General features: G+C 43.9%; 1 protein-coding gene across 3 annotated transcripts in view; it reads left to right on the top strand.

Annotated features, from left to right (window-relative positions):
* Positions 1-1,382: 1,382 nt before the first annotated feature.
* The window catches only part of CPEB2 (cytoplasmic polyadenylation element binding protein 2), a 51,377-nt gene continuing 35,486 nt past the window's right edge, over positions 1,383-17,273 (top strand). The window contains exons 1-3 of one of the 3 annotated variants that reach the window (XM_031588391.2): positions 1,383-2,923; positions 5,087-5,365; positions 15,942-16,032. In XM_031588391.2, the coding sequence (XP_031444251.1) occupies positions 1,616-2,923; positions 5,087-5,365; positions 15,942-16,032 (1,678 nt within the window). In that variant the 5' untranslated portion in view covers positions 1,383-1,615. Of the gene's footprint in view, positions 2,924-3,240; positions 3,393-3,418; positions 3,816-5,086; positions 5,366-15,941; positions 16,033-17,273 lie in introns of those variants that run through there. The other 2 variants (XM_090139659.1, XM_090139660.1) reach the window with 2 other exon arrangements.

The raw sequence follows: 17,273 nt of genomic DNA, 5'->3' as shown, positions 1-17,273 counted from the left end.
AGAAGCCACTAATGGATGCCTACGGAGAAGTAGGATAAGTCAGGCATATACTGACCTTTCTTAAGTGTGCTATCACTCACTCTGCAGATGTGCACCACTCTCATCACTGAGTTACAGCTTTCCCAGCAAACAAGTGGAGGCCCTTTAATTTGTTCTTTTCAAGGATATCTACATCTGCAATAACATTACACCTATAGTTGCAGATACTTATTTGTGCTCAACACTGTTGCTAAAAGCCATGCTTCAGAACGATAAAAAAGGGTAAAACCCCATGTTTAGCATTGCCTGTGCAGGCAATACCACCAAGGGCAATCCACGTGCAGCCAACCTCAGGCCTGCCTTAGCCTGGGTTTTACCTTGGGTCAGTGGAAGGCATAGAAGATGGGCTACACGGCTCAAAGAGGTCTCCTAGAACGTGTCCAAAGAAGGGCAGCAGAGCTGGCAAAGGGTCTGGAGTACAAGTCTTAAGAGAAGCGGCTGAGTGAACCGGTTTTGTAGAGGACGTTCAGGTTGTACGTGAGGAGAAGTTTCTTCTCAAAAAGAGCGGCTGACCAGGGAGATAGCAGAATCAGTTCTCAAGAAACGTGGAGATGTGGCACTGAGGGACACGGTTAGCGGGCACGGTGGGGACACGTTGATAGCAGGATCCCATGGCACAACCCAGGGCCCGGCCCAACCTCGACATCCCCCGGCTCGTGCCGCCACGGCCCGGCCCGCCCGCCTGCGTCAATGCAAACGAGGGGCGGGGCGCCCCGCCCGCCGGACGGTGCGGCACGGGGCGGCGGAAGAAACCAACGGCTCAGTGCCCCGCACCTCCCTCTCTCCCTCCGCGGAAGCACCGGCTGCCGCGAACACAATAAAACGGTTCCATTTGTTTTCAGCTTCGGGACGGATGCCTCGTCGAAGGCCAGCAAAAGGCCGGCGGATCTTCGGGGCGTCGCTTAAAGGCTGTCACGTCTCCCCGCGCCCTTTAAATGGTAGCGCCCACCTTCGGCGCTCGCCGGTCGGCAGAACGAGCGCATCCCCTCCCTCGCGCTCGTGCATTATTCATGAGGAGGCGGGACCGCCGGCTCATTACCAAGGTCGGGCGGAGGGCGGGACTGTGACGCGACTATGACGGATGTTCCGGCGTTCTTAAGGGGGCTGCAGCCGGCCGGCGGCCGCTGTCGGGGGCGGGGGCAGCGGTGAGGAGCGCTATCCCCGCTCGGGAGCGTTGGGGTACGGCCGGCTGCCGCCCGCCCCGCTCGGTGACCGGCGGCCGGCCGGGGACGGGAGCGCCCCGCGGTGTTGTGCAGCGGCTCGGGGAGCCCCGGGGTGCGGGCGCGGCTGCGGCTGCGAGAGGAGGGGGTGCCCCTTTGGGGGCAGTGCGTGAAAATTAGAGGAGGGGTTGTTGTGGAGTGGGGGGTGGGTGGGGAGGGTTGACAAAAAGGGGTTATTTATTGTTATCAAAACGCTCCGATTTCTGTATGTGGCGTAGCGGGGGTTATACGAGGGAAGACGCTTTATTGTAGGAAGTGGCTATTTTTAGGTTCGCACAGCGCTCTGCGGCAGCGCTCGCCCCCGCCCCAGGTTAATTACCTTTGTCTCCGTGGGGCCGGGGCAGCCCCGCCGGCCCATGGGGGACCCCGGCCCGCCGCCGGCCCCCAGCCGCAGCCCCAGCCCCGGGCCGCCGTGGTCCTTCCCCTCGCCGGCCGCCGCCTCCCGTTCCTCCTCCTCCTCCTCCTCCTGCCCCTTCTCACCCACCGCGCCCGGTTCCTCCGCGCTGTTCCCGGCGCATCCCCGCGGCGCGCAGGAGGAGCGGCCGCCGGCGGTGACACAGCAGCAGCCGGGCGGCGAGAGGCTGGGCAGCGGCCCCGCGCCGGGACACCCCCCTCCCGGCCACCCCTCCTCCGACTTTAAACCCGCTCTCGGCCCCCAGCAGGATTTAAACAAGCAGCAACCGCAGCAGCAACCGCCGCCTCCTCCTCCGCCGAGCCAGAAGAGGAAAGAGTTGAAGCCGCCGCCGCCGCTCAGCCCAGCCCAGCTCGGCGGCAGCCACCCCCCCGACTATCATCGCCACCCCCCTCAGCAGCAGCAGCAGCAGCAGTTCAGCCACCCCACTGACAAGTACCGGCAGCAGGAGCGCAGGCAGCAGCAGCAGCAGCTCCAGCTCCTCGGCGCTCGCCCCCCGGAGCCGCCGCCGAGCCTCGGGCCCCTCAGCCCCGCCGAGCGCCGGGCGGGCTCCGAGCGGGGCGCCCCTTCCCGCGCGGGGGGACCGGCGCCCGCCGACCCCGATGTGGGGGTGGCCGCCGCCGCCTCCTGCGTGAATCCGCCGCCGTCTCCTCCTCGTCCGCGGGCGAGAGCCGAGCCGCCCCCCATGGAGTCCCCCCCGAACAGCCACTTGCTGGGCAGCCCCGGGACCCTCCTGCCCGGCGGGCTCGGCTCCGGCTTCAGCAGCCTGCAGAGCCCGGAGATCCCCAGCCCCCATCACCAGAGCGGGGGCGGCTCCTCCTCGGCGGCTTCCCCTCCTCCTCCGCCGCTGCCCGGCTTCGGCACCCCCTGGTCGGTGCAGACTTCGTCGCCGCCTCCGCAGCAGACGCAGCAGCCTCCGGTCTCCAGCGGCGGAGGGCAGATCAGCGCCATGCCGCCGCCGAGCCCGGAGTCCGAGACCAGCTTCTACCCGGGGATCCCGTCGTCCATCAACCCCGCTTTCTTCCAGAGCTTCTCGCCGGTGTCTCCTCACAACCCCTGCGCCGGGCCCTTCAGCAGCCCCTTCTCGGCCGCCGCCCCGCCGCCGCCGCCGCCGCAGATGAATTTACCTCAGCAGCAGCAACAGCAGCAGAACCGGAGGTCCCCGGTGAGCCCGCAGCTCCAGCACCAACACCAGGCGGCCGCCGCCGCCGCCGCCTTCCTGCAGCAGCGGAACTCCTACAACCACCACCAGGTACCGGGAGCGGAGCGGGGGGCGCCGCGCCGCGGGAGGGCACCTGCGGCCCCGCGGGGAGGCGGCGGCGCTCGGGCGGAGGCGGTTGGCCGCCGATCCCCGCCCGTTCCGCGGGCAGGTGGAGGGGCGCGCCGCGCCCGCGCCCCCGGAGACGCCTTTTCGCCTCGCGAAGGGGCCTCGCCGGCGGAGTATTCCTCCCCCCCGCCCCGCTCCCTCCCCGTCGGCATGCGGAGAACGCGGCGCGCCCCGAACAATGCGCGTGACGGCTCCCGGCCGCCCCGCCGCTCCCTGCCCGCCCCGCCCGGGGCCGCCCGCAGCGCTGCGGGCACCGCGCGCCCCGCCGGGGCTGTCAGCGCCGATCCCGAAATGGCGTGGGTTTGCACCCGCGGACAGGGCAGTGCTTCGGGCCGCCTGGCTTCGCTGCTGGCTGTAACGAAGCGTGCTGTGACAGTTTGGTGTTCAGATGGAAGTTGGTATTGTTTCTTGGAACAGAATAGTGATTGTTGGAAGGCGGAGAGCGGCAGAGCCGCGCTCGTCGCCTGCTGGCCCTGAAGGCCTGGGTGGCACGGGCCTCTCCCTCATTTCTCTTTCGTTGTAACACAAATCCTGTCCGTCAAAAACAAACAAAAAAAAAAAAAAACAGTGGAGGCGGGTTTGTGCGGAATTTATTTCATAACCCCGATGCTGGGATCCCGTCTGAGGTGTCACGGAGTGACTTTGGGCTGTGGTGGTGCAGAGGTGGTTCTCGGTATCTGTGCGCTCTTCGGAGGCGTCCCCGCACTGTACAAGAGTTTTCTCAATCATTATCAGTTGTGGGCAACCCGAGGCTGTGCCCGTGACAGCCCAGCTGGCAGTGTTAGAGGCATGTTAGCATTTGGCATCATCTCCTCAGGTTTGTTTCACAACACAACGCTGGCCTCTCCCAAAATTCCAGCCGAAGTGTTCAAGTTCTACAGCGTAATTATCTGTAATTATACGGAATGGGATGTTTGCCTGATTACCTGACCAAAAATGGCCTTCGTGTTTTTCTGTTTGTTTTCATGGGGAGAGGGCATTACAGTTGTATCTTTCTGTCTTCAGAAAGTTCTGTATAAACCATAACATGTCGATGTGTCTTAAATGTTTAAGTTACTGGAATTACAAGCTAAGGGCTGCCTGCAGCCTTTGAGGTGGAAGCGCTGCATTCAGCTGTAAACTTAACTTAGAATGTCCACCCCACACCCATTTGTGTGGTGAGAAAAGCCTTTCCCCAGCAGCCAGGTTTACAACACCGAAGGTAAATCCTGCTCTGTGCTGACAGTTGGGCTCAGTGGGTCCACCTCTTGGTGGTACAGCGGCCGCCGGGGTCTGTCCTCAGCACAAGTTGTGGTGTAGGAACCAAAACTTCTCACCCTGTAAAATCTTTGCTCTGAAGGCAGCTTACATTTTTAATACTGAGGAGCATAGTGGTTGAGATACAGAAATACTTTGTACTGCTTCTAAGTAGGGAGAAGAATCTTTTTATAAGAGCGAGCGAGCTGCGGAATTCCAGAGATAGTCCGGTATATGACTCCAAAAATACTTGAGCAGTGGCTTCAGAATAATGCATTTTAATGTGGAAATTGTTAAGATAGCTCTTCAAACAGATTCTCTGCACGGTGATCAGTGCCTTTTTTGCTCTTATATGGTAATACTTTGACAATACTGAGATGGCAATACTCAAAATATTGGGGAAAAAATGAAGGAGGATTTTAATTTTTGAATTCCTCATCACTGATGTAAAATGACCAACTTGAAATTCTTGTGTTATTTTTTTCAGATATCTTATTATAAAATGTGAAATAGTGTATCAGTGAGGTGATTAATGGCCTGATCCTTTTTGTAACACCGTTTTTAACCCTGGGGTTGCTCTCTGCATACGTGTGAAGGAGCCTGGCAGTTCCTGCAAGGATGAAAACCTAAATTGCCAGTACAGGGACTGTGGAGGAGGGAGAGTTACAATAAGGCAACTTCTTGTGGCTGTATTACATTTTCTACTTGGCCTCAACAATGAACTAATACAATATCAGAAAAAAAGTTTATAGGAATGTTCTGAGCATTGACTGCTTAGTATTTCTTTGCTCTTAAGTAGAAAAATCCTTTTCAAATATTTTCAAAATAATATGAATTAATCTTTCTTTTTAGCCTCTTCTGAAGCAGTCGCCGTGGAGCAATCAGAGTAGTGGCTGGAGCACAGGAAATATATCCTGGGGAGGAATGCATGGCAGAGACCATCGTAGAACTGGAAACATGGGAATTCCAGGAACTATGAACCAGATCTCTCCTTTGAAGAAACCCTTTTCTGGTAATGTCATAGCTCCACCTAAATTTACTCGCTCCACTCCATCACTGACTCCAAAATCATGGATTGAAGATAATGTTTTCCGAACTGACAACAACAGTAATACTCTCCTTCCCTTGCAGGTAAGGATGGTATGTAACTGGTGTGTTCATAGTCCTGTGTAGCATTTGTGTGCATTCACTAAAGTAGAATTCAGCAGTGGTTACTGTCCTGATACTCAGTTTGGAATTTGTGTTTATGTATAATTTTTACTCTTGAATAGCAACTAGCACCAACATTTTCAGTGTATTGAGCAATATATGATCCTTACAGTTAGCTAAGAATATTGACTGTCACAAAAGATGGAAATGCAGCAATAGAAGAACGAAAACGTTTAATCCAGCAAGTGTTTTCTGCTTATCATTACACTCACATTCTTATAAATCCCCTGAATATTTACAGTTGGGTGTGGCTTTTATTTATTTTTGTTCACTCATCCTTGTACACAGATTTTCTTGCAAAACCTCGCAGGCGTCTCTGAATCTTCATCATGGAAGTCTTTTTTCTGGTCTTCTAGTCTGATGTTTGTGTATTAGAAAGATTTGCTGCCTCTGCATTCTAGCAACTTTAATATTAAGCTTTGGCTATTATGCTTGGGTTGGAAGCCTCGTGAGTTAGAAGTGCGTAACAGGCAGATGTGTCAGTACTATGAATCCTGAATTTTGCCAGTGACTTCTTGTGTGACTTTAGGTAAGTCACTTAACTGCAATCTCATCCATTGTTATTTGGATCCCATCTTATTATGTGCTTGCCTGGATTCACTTATTTGTTACCATTTCTTGATAGCTGAGAACTGTATTATTTTGGATGCCAAATCTCAGTTACGATTCAAACAATTTCTAGGCTACTCTTTTAAGTTACAAAAAAAGAGCTTGGGCAACTTGATTTAGAAACTATGCATTTTAAAGAAGCAGATTAGTCCATGAGTACTGTATGTTTTTTAATTTTTTTCACACCTGTGCCAGCTTCAGTCTGTCTTACACTGAACTACTGTATTCCGGCTTAAGTAAAAATTATCATATGGAAGGAAAACAATTACAATGTGGAGGTAAAGAAACATACAGCTATTATAGTTTTTTCTTAAGTCTCACACTTAGTGATTCAGAGTTTTGATTTGTTATCGTTGTGATCGTATTTGAACTTGTATAGATGTACTCCATCAGTTAGCCATTTAAACCTAGTGTGGCTGTAGTGGTTGCAAAAGGGTGTTCTTAGGGACCAGGTTTCCCACCAAGGTCCTTATTTTTCTTAACATTTTCGTGGTGAAGTTCTATTTGGCATGAGAAGCAATGTGCTGACTGCCTGAGTGAGTGCTGATACTGGCAGTATTCGTGGGGCTAGCAGTGGGGTTGGGCCTGAAAACTTGGGAGGATTTGGCCATTCTGTGAAGACCTATTCCCTTAAGTAGCTTTGCTAGCTGGAAGATCCTGGTTGAGTCTTTTTTTTCCTCATGGGTGAAAAGATGGGGAAAAAAAGATGTCATTCTATACATTTTTAACCTGATCAACTAAGAAAAACAGATTACAGATACGGGGGAGTGCTTTGCAATGTGCTTCAGGAACAGTTGCAAGTTAACACTGAAATGTCTTTTCAAGATACCAGCCTAAGGAATTGGGTTAAAAATATTAACACCATCATATGTGGGAACTGCAGTGATGTATCCACTGGAATTCACATGCAGCAAGTACAAGTGGTGAATATATTTTTACTTCCTCAGCATTCTTTACAGGGAAGGATGACGATTGCTTTGAACTGTAAGAAGCATCTGCTGTGGTCATGATGAACAGATCATCATCAGTATAGATGAACTTATTTTTTGTCTAAACAAAAGTGCATTCCAACTATAATTTAAAGCATTTCAATATATTAGGGTAGGGGAAAAAAGCTTGAAATTTGGTTCTAGAAACATAAATTTATTAGGTTTTTGTGTTTTGGGGGGAGGGAGCTGATGGGTGCACTTCATTATTCCTCTCATCTGAGAACACCAGAGCCACCAATTAGATAGGCCTGCTTGCCTGACTGTACTTATGTTTTACATCTGTCAATCTCTTGCGTGTATGAAGTCATAGCTGCAGAAATCAGTAAAAATACTCCTATTTGAAGGCTTCCTACTGCTATTGTGGAAACATTAGATGCTTCCATAAATTATTTTGCTACATTGAATTGGTGTTCTTATTTTTCAGTTTTTATACTATTGTTATGGTTGATTCCTTGTAATGACTGCTAAATTTTAGAAGTCACAATGAGAAGTTAAATAGAGTTTAGAGCTCGTGCTTCTTTTCATCAGGACTTGTGTTGGCAATTGTGGTGCTGTCAAACACCCATCTTGTTAATTTGTACTGTGCTTGTCTCCTTCCATAAAAGGCTGAGGTATTTCGATTGAGGATTCTTAAAGGTACAGTAGCTGTTTCTGAAGACACTCAAAAACAAGTCATTAAATTTGAGGCATTTTGAAAGTCTTATGGCAGAGCACTTACATGTGTGTACAAGTTTCCTGTTACTTTTGAGCTTTCACAGAGTGACTGCAGCCTTACAGGCCCGTTCAACACATACTGCATCATTCTCAGCTTTGCAGAATACTTTTCCATGTGACCACACATCAGTGTTTTAATTGCAATCATCATTTTGCATGGCAGGGGGTAAAGCACCACTCCTCCAAACTTCAGCTAGCTGTTTTAAAGCTTTTAGGTTAGCTCAAGCTTAGCAGTTGAAGATGTAGAAAAGCCAGTGCTCCCGCAGATAGACTTTCTGCAGATCACTCATGTTCTGCTAAGCATTTGTGAAAGTTTTCTAATTTTGCAAAGTTTGATGTTCAGTGTCAGTGAGATGAGCAGCACAGAAATTGTATAAAAATTCAAAGCTTATCCCTTTCGAACTTCCTTGGTGTTCGTGTTGATGGGGGAGGAATTCCCAGTATGGGAATGTGGTCCTACTAGTTACAGTAAAGCTGCTTTTGGTTAGGGCCATTATGAGGGCATGTTGGCAATTTTAGTTTGTTTTTGTGTTTTTTAGAATAGAGGTAGTTAAAATATCATGACAACACTGCCTTAACTTGGTCACGTATAAATCAACGGTCATCTTTTGTGACTTTCTGTAAGAAGCTTCCCCTCCCCCTTAAGATGTTAAGATAACAAAATGCGTTGACTAAAGCTCTCTCACGGGTGAAATTGTGTCTACAAGTTTTAGCTCTGTCACACTGCTTGTACCATTACAGGTACTCCACATAGGAAAGGGATTATTGCCTTGCGCTGGAATCACTGGGGAACAATTAGAAGTACATGTCACACTATCTAACTTAGTCATTTTAATGCAGTAACCTACTTCTATCTCCTTAAAGAGAACCCAGGCTCCTTTTTTAGATAACCTAATTCTCTAGAAGAACATACCTGTTACCACTGACTGCATACAGTCCTGAATTCCAGTTCAGTCTTGCGGTACGCGTGCTTTATTCTCTGATAGACAGTATCAAAAAAAAGAAAGAAAGCCACAATTGAACGTGGGATATGAAGTTTAGAAATACATTTGTAATCCCTAGTACTGATTTTTCCTAAATACATGCTTTGGGCATTCCCATGGCTGAAACATAACCACGGAAGCCAGAGTTGTGTGTGCGCTTTTTTCCTATTTACATTTATTGGACGAGGAAAATAATGAACCATCTCTAAATATATATGTGTGTGCATGTATAAATATAAAATTGTGTACTAAATCTCTTTTGATACAAGTTTAATGTTTCTCAATATCTTGAAAGTAAGCTTATTAAAAGCTACAGCGAGTTCAATAAGAATTTTCATTCTAGTAATAAAAAAAAAAACACACTGTTTAACTGAAATGAATACGAGTTTAGTTTGTGTTTCTTTTGAATTCAGGAAATACATGGCATGTCTGGGTGTTTTTCACCTTGATTTGTCCTTCCTGTTTGTTCAAACAAACAGTACATGTAATGTTCATGGTCCTAAAAGCTGAACTTCTGTGTTTGAGCGCAGCTCTCCAGCTGGGGGTTGTGTGGTGAGGCACAGTCTCTCAAAAACGCAGATTTTACTTTTTCTATTTGTTTTGAAGTTTGCTGAAGTTCCAAAGAAAACAAAACCCTTCTGAAGTAAAATGAATTTTAAAATTGTACCTCCCAGCAGGTGTTAGTTTTAGATGTTAATTTCAGCTGTTGTCACATTGCTTCTGTCTTACAGTCACCTCCGCTCAGAAAATTTCAGATTCTCTGAGTATATCAATTTAAGATGGTATATTGAAGGTGTATTCATGTCTTAATTGACATCCGGATGATACACATACCAGCCAATTCTAGCTGAAGAATAACTTTTTCATTTTAGGTTCTTAATTGTCATATTTATACTCCTAAATGTGTGGTCAGTTTGTTCAGAAGTGCTGCTGAGTGTTTTGCTGCTCTGGTTAAATGTGGAAGGCCTTGAAAGTATCTACCAGTGAAGTTATCTTAGTCTACAGATGAGTGTGATTGTCTGAACGCTCATAAACCAGGCTTTTCTGGTTTATTCTTACTAAGGCAACACCTGCAACAAAACAGTGCCTCTGGGATTTCTGATGCAATAGATTGAGTGCCTGGATATGATTAAATATCACTAAAGCTTATGCACAAAACCAGATTTTTGCGTTTTGGGGACAATACTGAGGATATCCCTAATTGGAGGGAGTAGTCTACTGACAGGCTTGTAACTTCAGGTTTGGTACTTTTGAATAAACAATGCTGGTGACTACATGGATAATCGAAGGAATGAATTCACTGAATGTTTTACGTGTGTGTAACGTAAACGTGTGCATGTTTTTCCGTCTTTTTCTGACCTAAGAATTCTTATTAAAATTTATTTTAGTTATTGAACTGCTTACTTAGTTCATTCAATTACTGCAAAAATTGGAATTAGGAAGATTGAACTTTTTATTTAGCAGCTATGATGGCATATATGTCGTTGGTTTACTAAGTAGCATATCTAGCCTTGTTCATTGTGCCAAAGCACAGTTTTCTAAAGTTAAAATGAGTGTTCTCACTTAAGACCTGTCCAAAAGCACATTTACTGTATGTTCTGATACGTTTATATTCCAGTACTCAAGACTGCATAGATACAGAATCATAGAATTTAGTTGGAAAGGACTTCAAATGGTCATCTAGTCCAACTTTCTAATGAATGGAGGCACCCACAGCTGGATCAGGTCACTCAGAGCTTCTTCCAGCCTGACCTTGGATGTCTCCAGAGATGGAGCAGCCACCAGATATTTTTGGGAGCAGTGAGCTGAAGGAGATTTTCCAGTAATTCTGGATAAAAGCTTCCCCTTCAAATGTCTTATATAATGATCTTCTAGTTATGTTGTCCAAGCTATTCATACACAAACCTTCTGGTCTTGCCTCGTAAGTCAGTCTTGCCAAGCTCTTAATCATGTCCATAATGTGTCTGGTTTGCTGCCAATGCATGAATGTATATTCTTGAGCTGAAGTATTCCCTTGTGGATGCAGTAAAATGCTGTTGGGATTTTTCTGTTGTTGTTTTTAAAAACATATCTGCAAAGTAGGCATGTTTTTGCCACAAGAACTGTTCTTGGTGTATTTTAGGTCTTATTTAGCTAGCTCATACAGCTGATTTTTGTCATTTTAACTTCAAAATTCTTACATTGTCAAGATGACTGTTCTCAGATGTCTACAAGACATTACAGTTCATTGTTACCACTAATGACACTGTGTAAAGTACCCAAGCAATTTCATGTGTCTGTTTCAAAGCTTTCACCTTCCTTTTTTTGTAGAGCAAAAACTGCAGTAAGTCTTACGTTTTAGTACTGGATTTCTCATTTATGATATTCAGAGATTCAGCAATGGGCTTATGATTATAGTATGTCCTCACTAAACAGAGAATGACTCAAAGCTTGGATGTTAGTAAATGATAACATCTTAAAGTATGTATTATACTGAATTGTTATATTATTACTCCTAATGTTAACACTGAGCAATAGACTACATTCATTTACTTTTTTAATCTGTGGGTACTTTACTACTAAATTAGCTGCTACATTCTAGTCTTAGAACATATTTTTATTCAGATCATTTTTAAGGCAAAAATAAAAATGGAAGCGTGTTAAATTTCACTTTGGGAAATGATAAAGAAGAAGGTTGGTTGGTTGGTTTTTTTTAATTGAGCTTTTAAATCATCAAGGTCGAAGATACAGAGTCTCTTGTAGCTGCCAAGGCTGTACTCTAACCTGACTAGCAGCTTTATGACTTGTAAGTTGTTTTTAGCCCTGTCGGATAGTGCTACATTTATTCAGAATGTGAAGGGACACGCAAAGTAACATATTGTAAAGATATTAGCATTTACTGAATTCACGACCGATGTCAGAATTCCTATTTTTTACCTCAGGATCTCTTACAGATCAGTACTTTAACAAATGTGCCTGAAATTCAGAGGTATTTAGCTGCTTAACTATGAGCATCTATTTTTAGAGTTTGTGGTAAGGATTAGCAAAATCGTATTTGTAATTTAATAGTTTCTGACCACGTCTGTATTTACTTTATGTATAAGTGACAATATAAAGCTTTGAGAGGTGACTGCACTGAGGCTCTGCAAATGCTCTAACTGAATAGTCTTTGCATAAATTGTGTGGATATATATAAAGTCCTAAATACTTTGTACTAAGAAAAATGATTTATTCAACAGCTCAGTGATGAAAGTGGCTCTTCAGAGAAAGCCGACTTCTTGCCTTTTATTCCACATTTCGATGTTTGAGGGGAGTACTTCTGAAATCTATGTTTTGCATGACACTATGAGAGAGTCCTAGGGCTGACTGCATCCTCTGGATAGGATACTTCATGCTTTCCCTATATTGCATAATTCTGTACATATAGAAAATAAGTACCACTTTTCTGTAAATTTGTTTACTGAGTCTTAACTTCTGAGGTGACGATTTCTAACGTATCTCTGAATCTTTAGAACACCTTTTCAGTTCTTCCATGCGTGCACGCAGATTTGATTGTATAATTGGAAAGGTAGGTCAAATCTTTCTACAGTTACGAGGAGATGAAACTAGAGTGAGAATATGCAGTGCTTGGGAGTAGTTAACTTTATCAGCTCTAGGAAAAACTAGTGTTATGCTGTGACATTCCACTGAGGCATGGACCTTCTGACACAGCCACGGTTTATTTGCTGCTTAGCGCAGGATTGATGCCACAGAGGTGAGGGAAGTGCAAAATATTCTACAGGAACTCATCACTGGGGAAAAAAAGAGACTTCTTCGTCAGGATAGCTTAGAAATATGTGTGTATGTGTATTAACATGCAGTTAGGTTAGGTATCAGTGCCTTTATATTAATAAATCTTCTAGTTTCATTATTTCAAGAAGGTGGATAAGAAGTAATCTATCTTCAAAAACAGCCGGGAAAGACCTTTAAAACAATACGGAAGTAGTTCTACTTTCATATGTACAGGAGATTAGTTTTCATGCTTGTCACAGAGATTAATGAAAATCACAGTGCAAGTTTTCTGATGGAGCTGAGCATGCTGTAATAGTTTTGTTCCCCTTCGCAGCATTGTAGGCATTTTTTTGCAGCAGAACTTTCTAGAAAACCGTTGCGGATGTGACCTACATTATTGACATACTTTTAAGTTCTGCCTTGAAATGGAAGCTTCATATTTGCATAGATTATACTTGTGTTCTTTAAAAATATAATACACGTGTTTGGGGAATGTGAAGTAGCAGTTAAGCGTTATAAAGCCTTAATTGCCCAAAGATTTGAAAGTAACTTTTTCCTTGAAGGACATCTCGCTCCTTCTGAGATAGTAGCATTTCAGACAGCATTGTTTTATATGAAATAGTTGATTGTTTTGAGCTGGAATACATCTTAAAAGTTTGAAGCGTTTACCACCTAGATGTTACCCAAGGACAAGCATGATGGTAGTAGTGAGGTAGCAGAGTATAATGCCTGTATTGCCTGTATTTAAATTCTACTTCAGCGCATTCACAACATTTTTATATTGTACAGTGCATGGCTGTATTATGTTTTCACTGCCAGAAACAAAGTAATACAATTCAAATAACTATTATTAGCTTCAGAGAAATGAAATGCCTGCAGTATAAAGTGAATGGGGGAAACTTATTTCTTCTGCTTCCAGCAGCGCGAGACCTTTCAATTTAGGAATAAAGAAGTTGCAAAATGGAATGATGCGAAGGTGAAGCTATATTAAACCATGCCACAAACTTGCTGTTCTTTAGTTTTCCTTTTCTCCAGGATCTATAAGCAAGTGAGCTGGTATTAATGATATCAGAGTCCTTGCTTAAAAGCTTCTCCAAAGCAAGGCTGAAGTACAACCATTAGTGACACTTTACATAGTCACAGAGTGTCTGAGGCTGGCGGCAATGTCTGCATCCATCAGACCTGGCCCAACCCCTGCCCAAGCAGGGACACTCAGAGCTGGGTTCCCAGGCCCACATCCAGGCAGCATTTGGGGATCCCCTAAGGAGGAGATGCTGCAGCCTCTAGGCAGCCCGTGCTCTGTCACCTGTGCAGCATGGAAGTGCTTCCTCTTGTTTTCCAGTTCATGTCTGTTGCCTTATTCTGCGACTGGGCACCACCAGATGGTCGTCTATCTCAGTATATAAAGCAATGATCAAAAAATGAGAATTTTCCTGAGTGAGCCTGTACCGAAGATGAGCTGTTTCACGTGTTGTTTCGTCTGTTTTACAAATATGAGTTCTTTTACCTCATGGGCTACAAAGGTAGTGAAGTGTGCATTCTGTTTACTCAGCACTGGGTTTTGCAAGAGCGTTTACTGCCTACAGTACAAGTACAGAAGTCAGCTGAATTTAAGACTTCCTTAAAAACTGTGTTGTCTTCTGAGCACTTGTTGCTGAGGGACAGTAGGGATTAGATGCAGCATTGTCACAGCTCACACCTTCCATTGAAATAAGGTTTGCTGTAGTAAGCAGCTTCTTTTTATAGGTTGCTATTGAAAAATAAACCTGCAAGGGCATGAAAGCTGATGAGTCATTTCACCTTAATTCTGCTTCTGCTTAGGACAACCGGGGAACTGAATGAAAGCCTAGTAGTCCCAAAATGAGGTTGCTGTGAACTCAAATACTACAAGAGACTCATTGGTACTCAAATCACCTCAAACTGTCAGTAGCACTTAGTCTGGGGCTGAAATGTAGTGATTTTTTTCTTTTTCTTTTAGATTATCATTGAAATTATCCTAAGGTTTCAATAAAAAAAAAAAGTATTCAAATAGACATAGTAGACTTTTTATCCTACTGTCTTAGTTCTGTGATAGCTACAAAAATCCATTACTCGTAGCAGTTGCATGAGGGGAGAGAGAGCTTATAAAGACAGCATCTCCTTCATTCTAATGTTATGACACATTGACTAACCTTTCGAGGAAGGGTGAAAGTCACATTTCAGTTTGATCATGGCTGGTTTTGCAGAGCTCTTCATAGATCATGGTTTCTGACTCAGAGAAAACATTTCTTTCGAAGCTTGCTTTTTTTCAGCCCTATTATTGAAGAGTCCCTTCTTACTGAAGGGCATAGTTTGAATTCATCTCAACTCTGTTGAACTGTCATGGGAAGTGTGGGTCGGAACCCTTCTATCCTATTATGTATGTACTGGCTGTAGCATTAAAGAATTTTAACAGTCATGAGATAGGTGCGGTGTGTTCGTAACTCCGCAGAGTTACCATAGTGCAACCAGAGAGGAGATAATAATAAAATCCTGTAATCGTGCCTTAAGTGTGATACAGGCCAGCCAGAAGCCTTGCAAGTAGAGGAGATTAAGGTTTTACGCAAACTATTTTCAGTCTCTGAAGGTATTCCAGAAAGACCAAGGAAGTTTGAAGTAATCCTTTTTTTTGTCTATCTCTGCAGTTTTGAGGCATTAAAAATGCAGGAGAAAATGTCTGAGTTAAACATTAAATTGGTGAAAATATTTATAATTTATTGTAGTAACTTCTATTCAGTGAAAATATTTGTCAGGTATTATGGTAACTTTTCTTATTAATCTTAGCACTTGCAAAAAGAAAAATGTTCTATGTAAGGCCGATAATCTTTTAGTAAGCTTTGTGACATTTTCTTTCACAGTTTAGCTTTAATTTTCCAACCTTGAACCATTTAGCTTTGACCATTTATAAGCCATGTCTTCACATGCCAAGGGTCTCAGGTTAATGACCCAGAAACCAGGGAGAGCAGTCTCAGCAGGGGCGTGCGTGCCTAGGAGAGATACTTAGCGAAGCACCAAGAAAATGCTTTCTTTCATTTGTGGCTGTCCATCTCCTCCTGTAGTTCCCTGAGTAAGGTTGGGACCTTACTCACTATTTAACTTCTGCATTAAATTAAATTGAGACATTAGCCTCCTTCATTAAACAACTGAGCTCTGCTGTGGACTTTAGAACTGATTAAAGCAGATCCTCTGAAAGAAACAGTCTATCAAAGTGCATATACAGAGGAGTTCTTTGAAGTGCATTTCTAGTTTTACATTTGGATGCTGTTAAACTTACTGTTAATAAATTAATATACCTTAAGTTTTTTATTGCTATCCATCTTCAGAGTATCTGAGCATACAGTCTTTAGCTGGCACTTATGTCTTCCTATCAAATTTCCTGTTAAAAAAAAAGTATAGAATTTGTATTCCACTACTAAGGATTTTGTTCTCTTTTAGGATCGAAATAGAATGTATGACAGTCTGAATATGCACTCTTTGGAAAACTCCCTTATTGACATTATGAGAGCAGAGCATGATCCACTTAAAGGTATGTTATTATGCTAAATAAAGAAAAAAGGGTCATCCATTCTGCGGATTTGAATTAACACTGCTTGCTAATTTAGTTTCTAGGTTCGTATTAAAATATGAATTATTTTCTCAAGTTAAATAGAAGGTCAGTCTCAATCTGCATTTTCCTGAAAATACAGATTTATGGATGTTTAAAAATTTAAACTTAAGCTTTAGTGTCTTCACGGGTATTATTTCCTTTCCACTCCAACTTTCTTCCTCTCTCCAAAAAAATCACAGCTAGGTTTATCTGAAATTGACTTACTTGCTGCAAGGAGTTCTACCTCAGATTGTAAAGAGACACAGTAATTTGCTGCAGCAAGCCAAAAGGAGGTGGGAGAAGAATCAAAACACAGTGATAATGCGTGGAGTTGTCTGGTTTCTGTTAGTTCTAAGAGGTCCAGAAGTACACTTTACTTTAGAACGTGGTTTCCTCTCACTCTTCTGGGCTCTGCTGAAATAGTGAATATGTGTGACCTTCAATTTTAACTTCTCTGTTCATTGTACAGTAACTCATTGTATTAAGTTGTTGTTGTATACTTATTCTCACAAGGGGTTTATCACTGAACTGTTGGGCTCAAACGGCTTTATTTGGATTTATCAAATACTGCTTTATTCGTGGTGCTATAACAAGACTGACACAGTCTAACTTTAAAACTATCTAAGACTTCAGAATTGCTATGCCAAATTCTGTCTCAGTGTTGGAGGCAATTAAAAAAAAAAAAAAACAACTTTTATTCATGCAGTTATTTACCCCCATCAATACTTCAATTCTAGAGGTCCCTAAGCTTAATATATATTGAAGTTATACATAAAAGTGTGTGTTACTGTAATGCAGAAGACAGAGTCTATTCATTGTTTAGTAAGATCTGTATTCAGTTGGAAGATCTGTAATACAGCCTGTAACAGTTGAAGATTTATAGTGTAAAGCCAAAAGCTTTTGTGTTGCATTTTGTCTTTCCAAACTAAATCTCTGCTAAGCATCAATAAGTACGTAGCGTTTGGTTAGCTGCTTAATTTTCCTCTGTTAGACTGGAAGCTGAAATTAAATTTTCTTAGTTGTTCTTAAATCTGTCTTCTTGTTTCATGATACTTACAGAGAAAGAATTCCATTTTAATTATTTTATCATTATGTTCTACCAGTAAGTTCAGTTTCTGTCCAGTCTGCATCTTTTATTACATTACGAAGTAACTCAAAGAGGTTGAAACCTGTGAATGTTA

Source organism: Phasianus colchicus, chromosome 4, assembly GCF_987193195.1.
Source record: "Phasianus colchicus chromosome 4, bPhaCol1.hap1.1, whole genome shotgun sequence".
Lineage (NCBI taxonomy): Eukaryota > Metazoa > Chordata > Aves > Galliformes > Phasianidae > Phasianus > Phasianus colchicus.
This window is presented reverse-complemented; position numbering and strand designations above follow the sequence as displayed.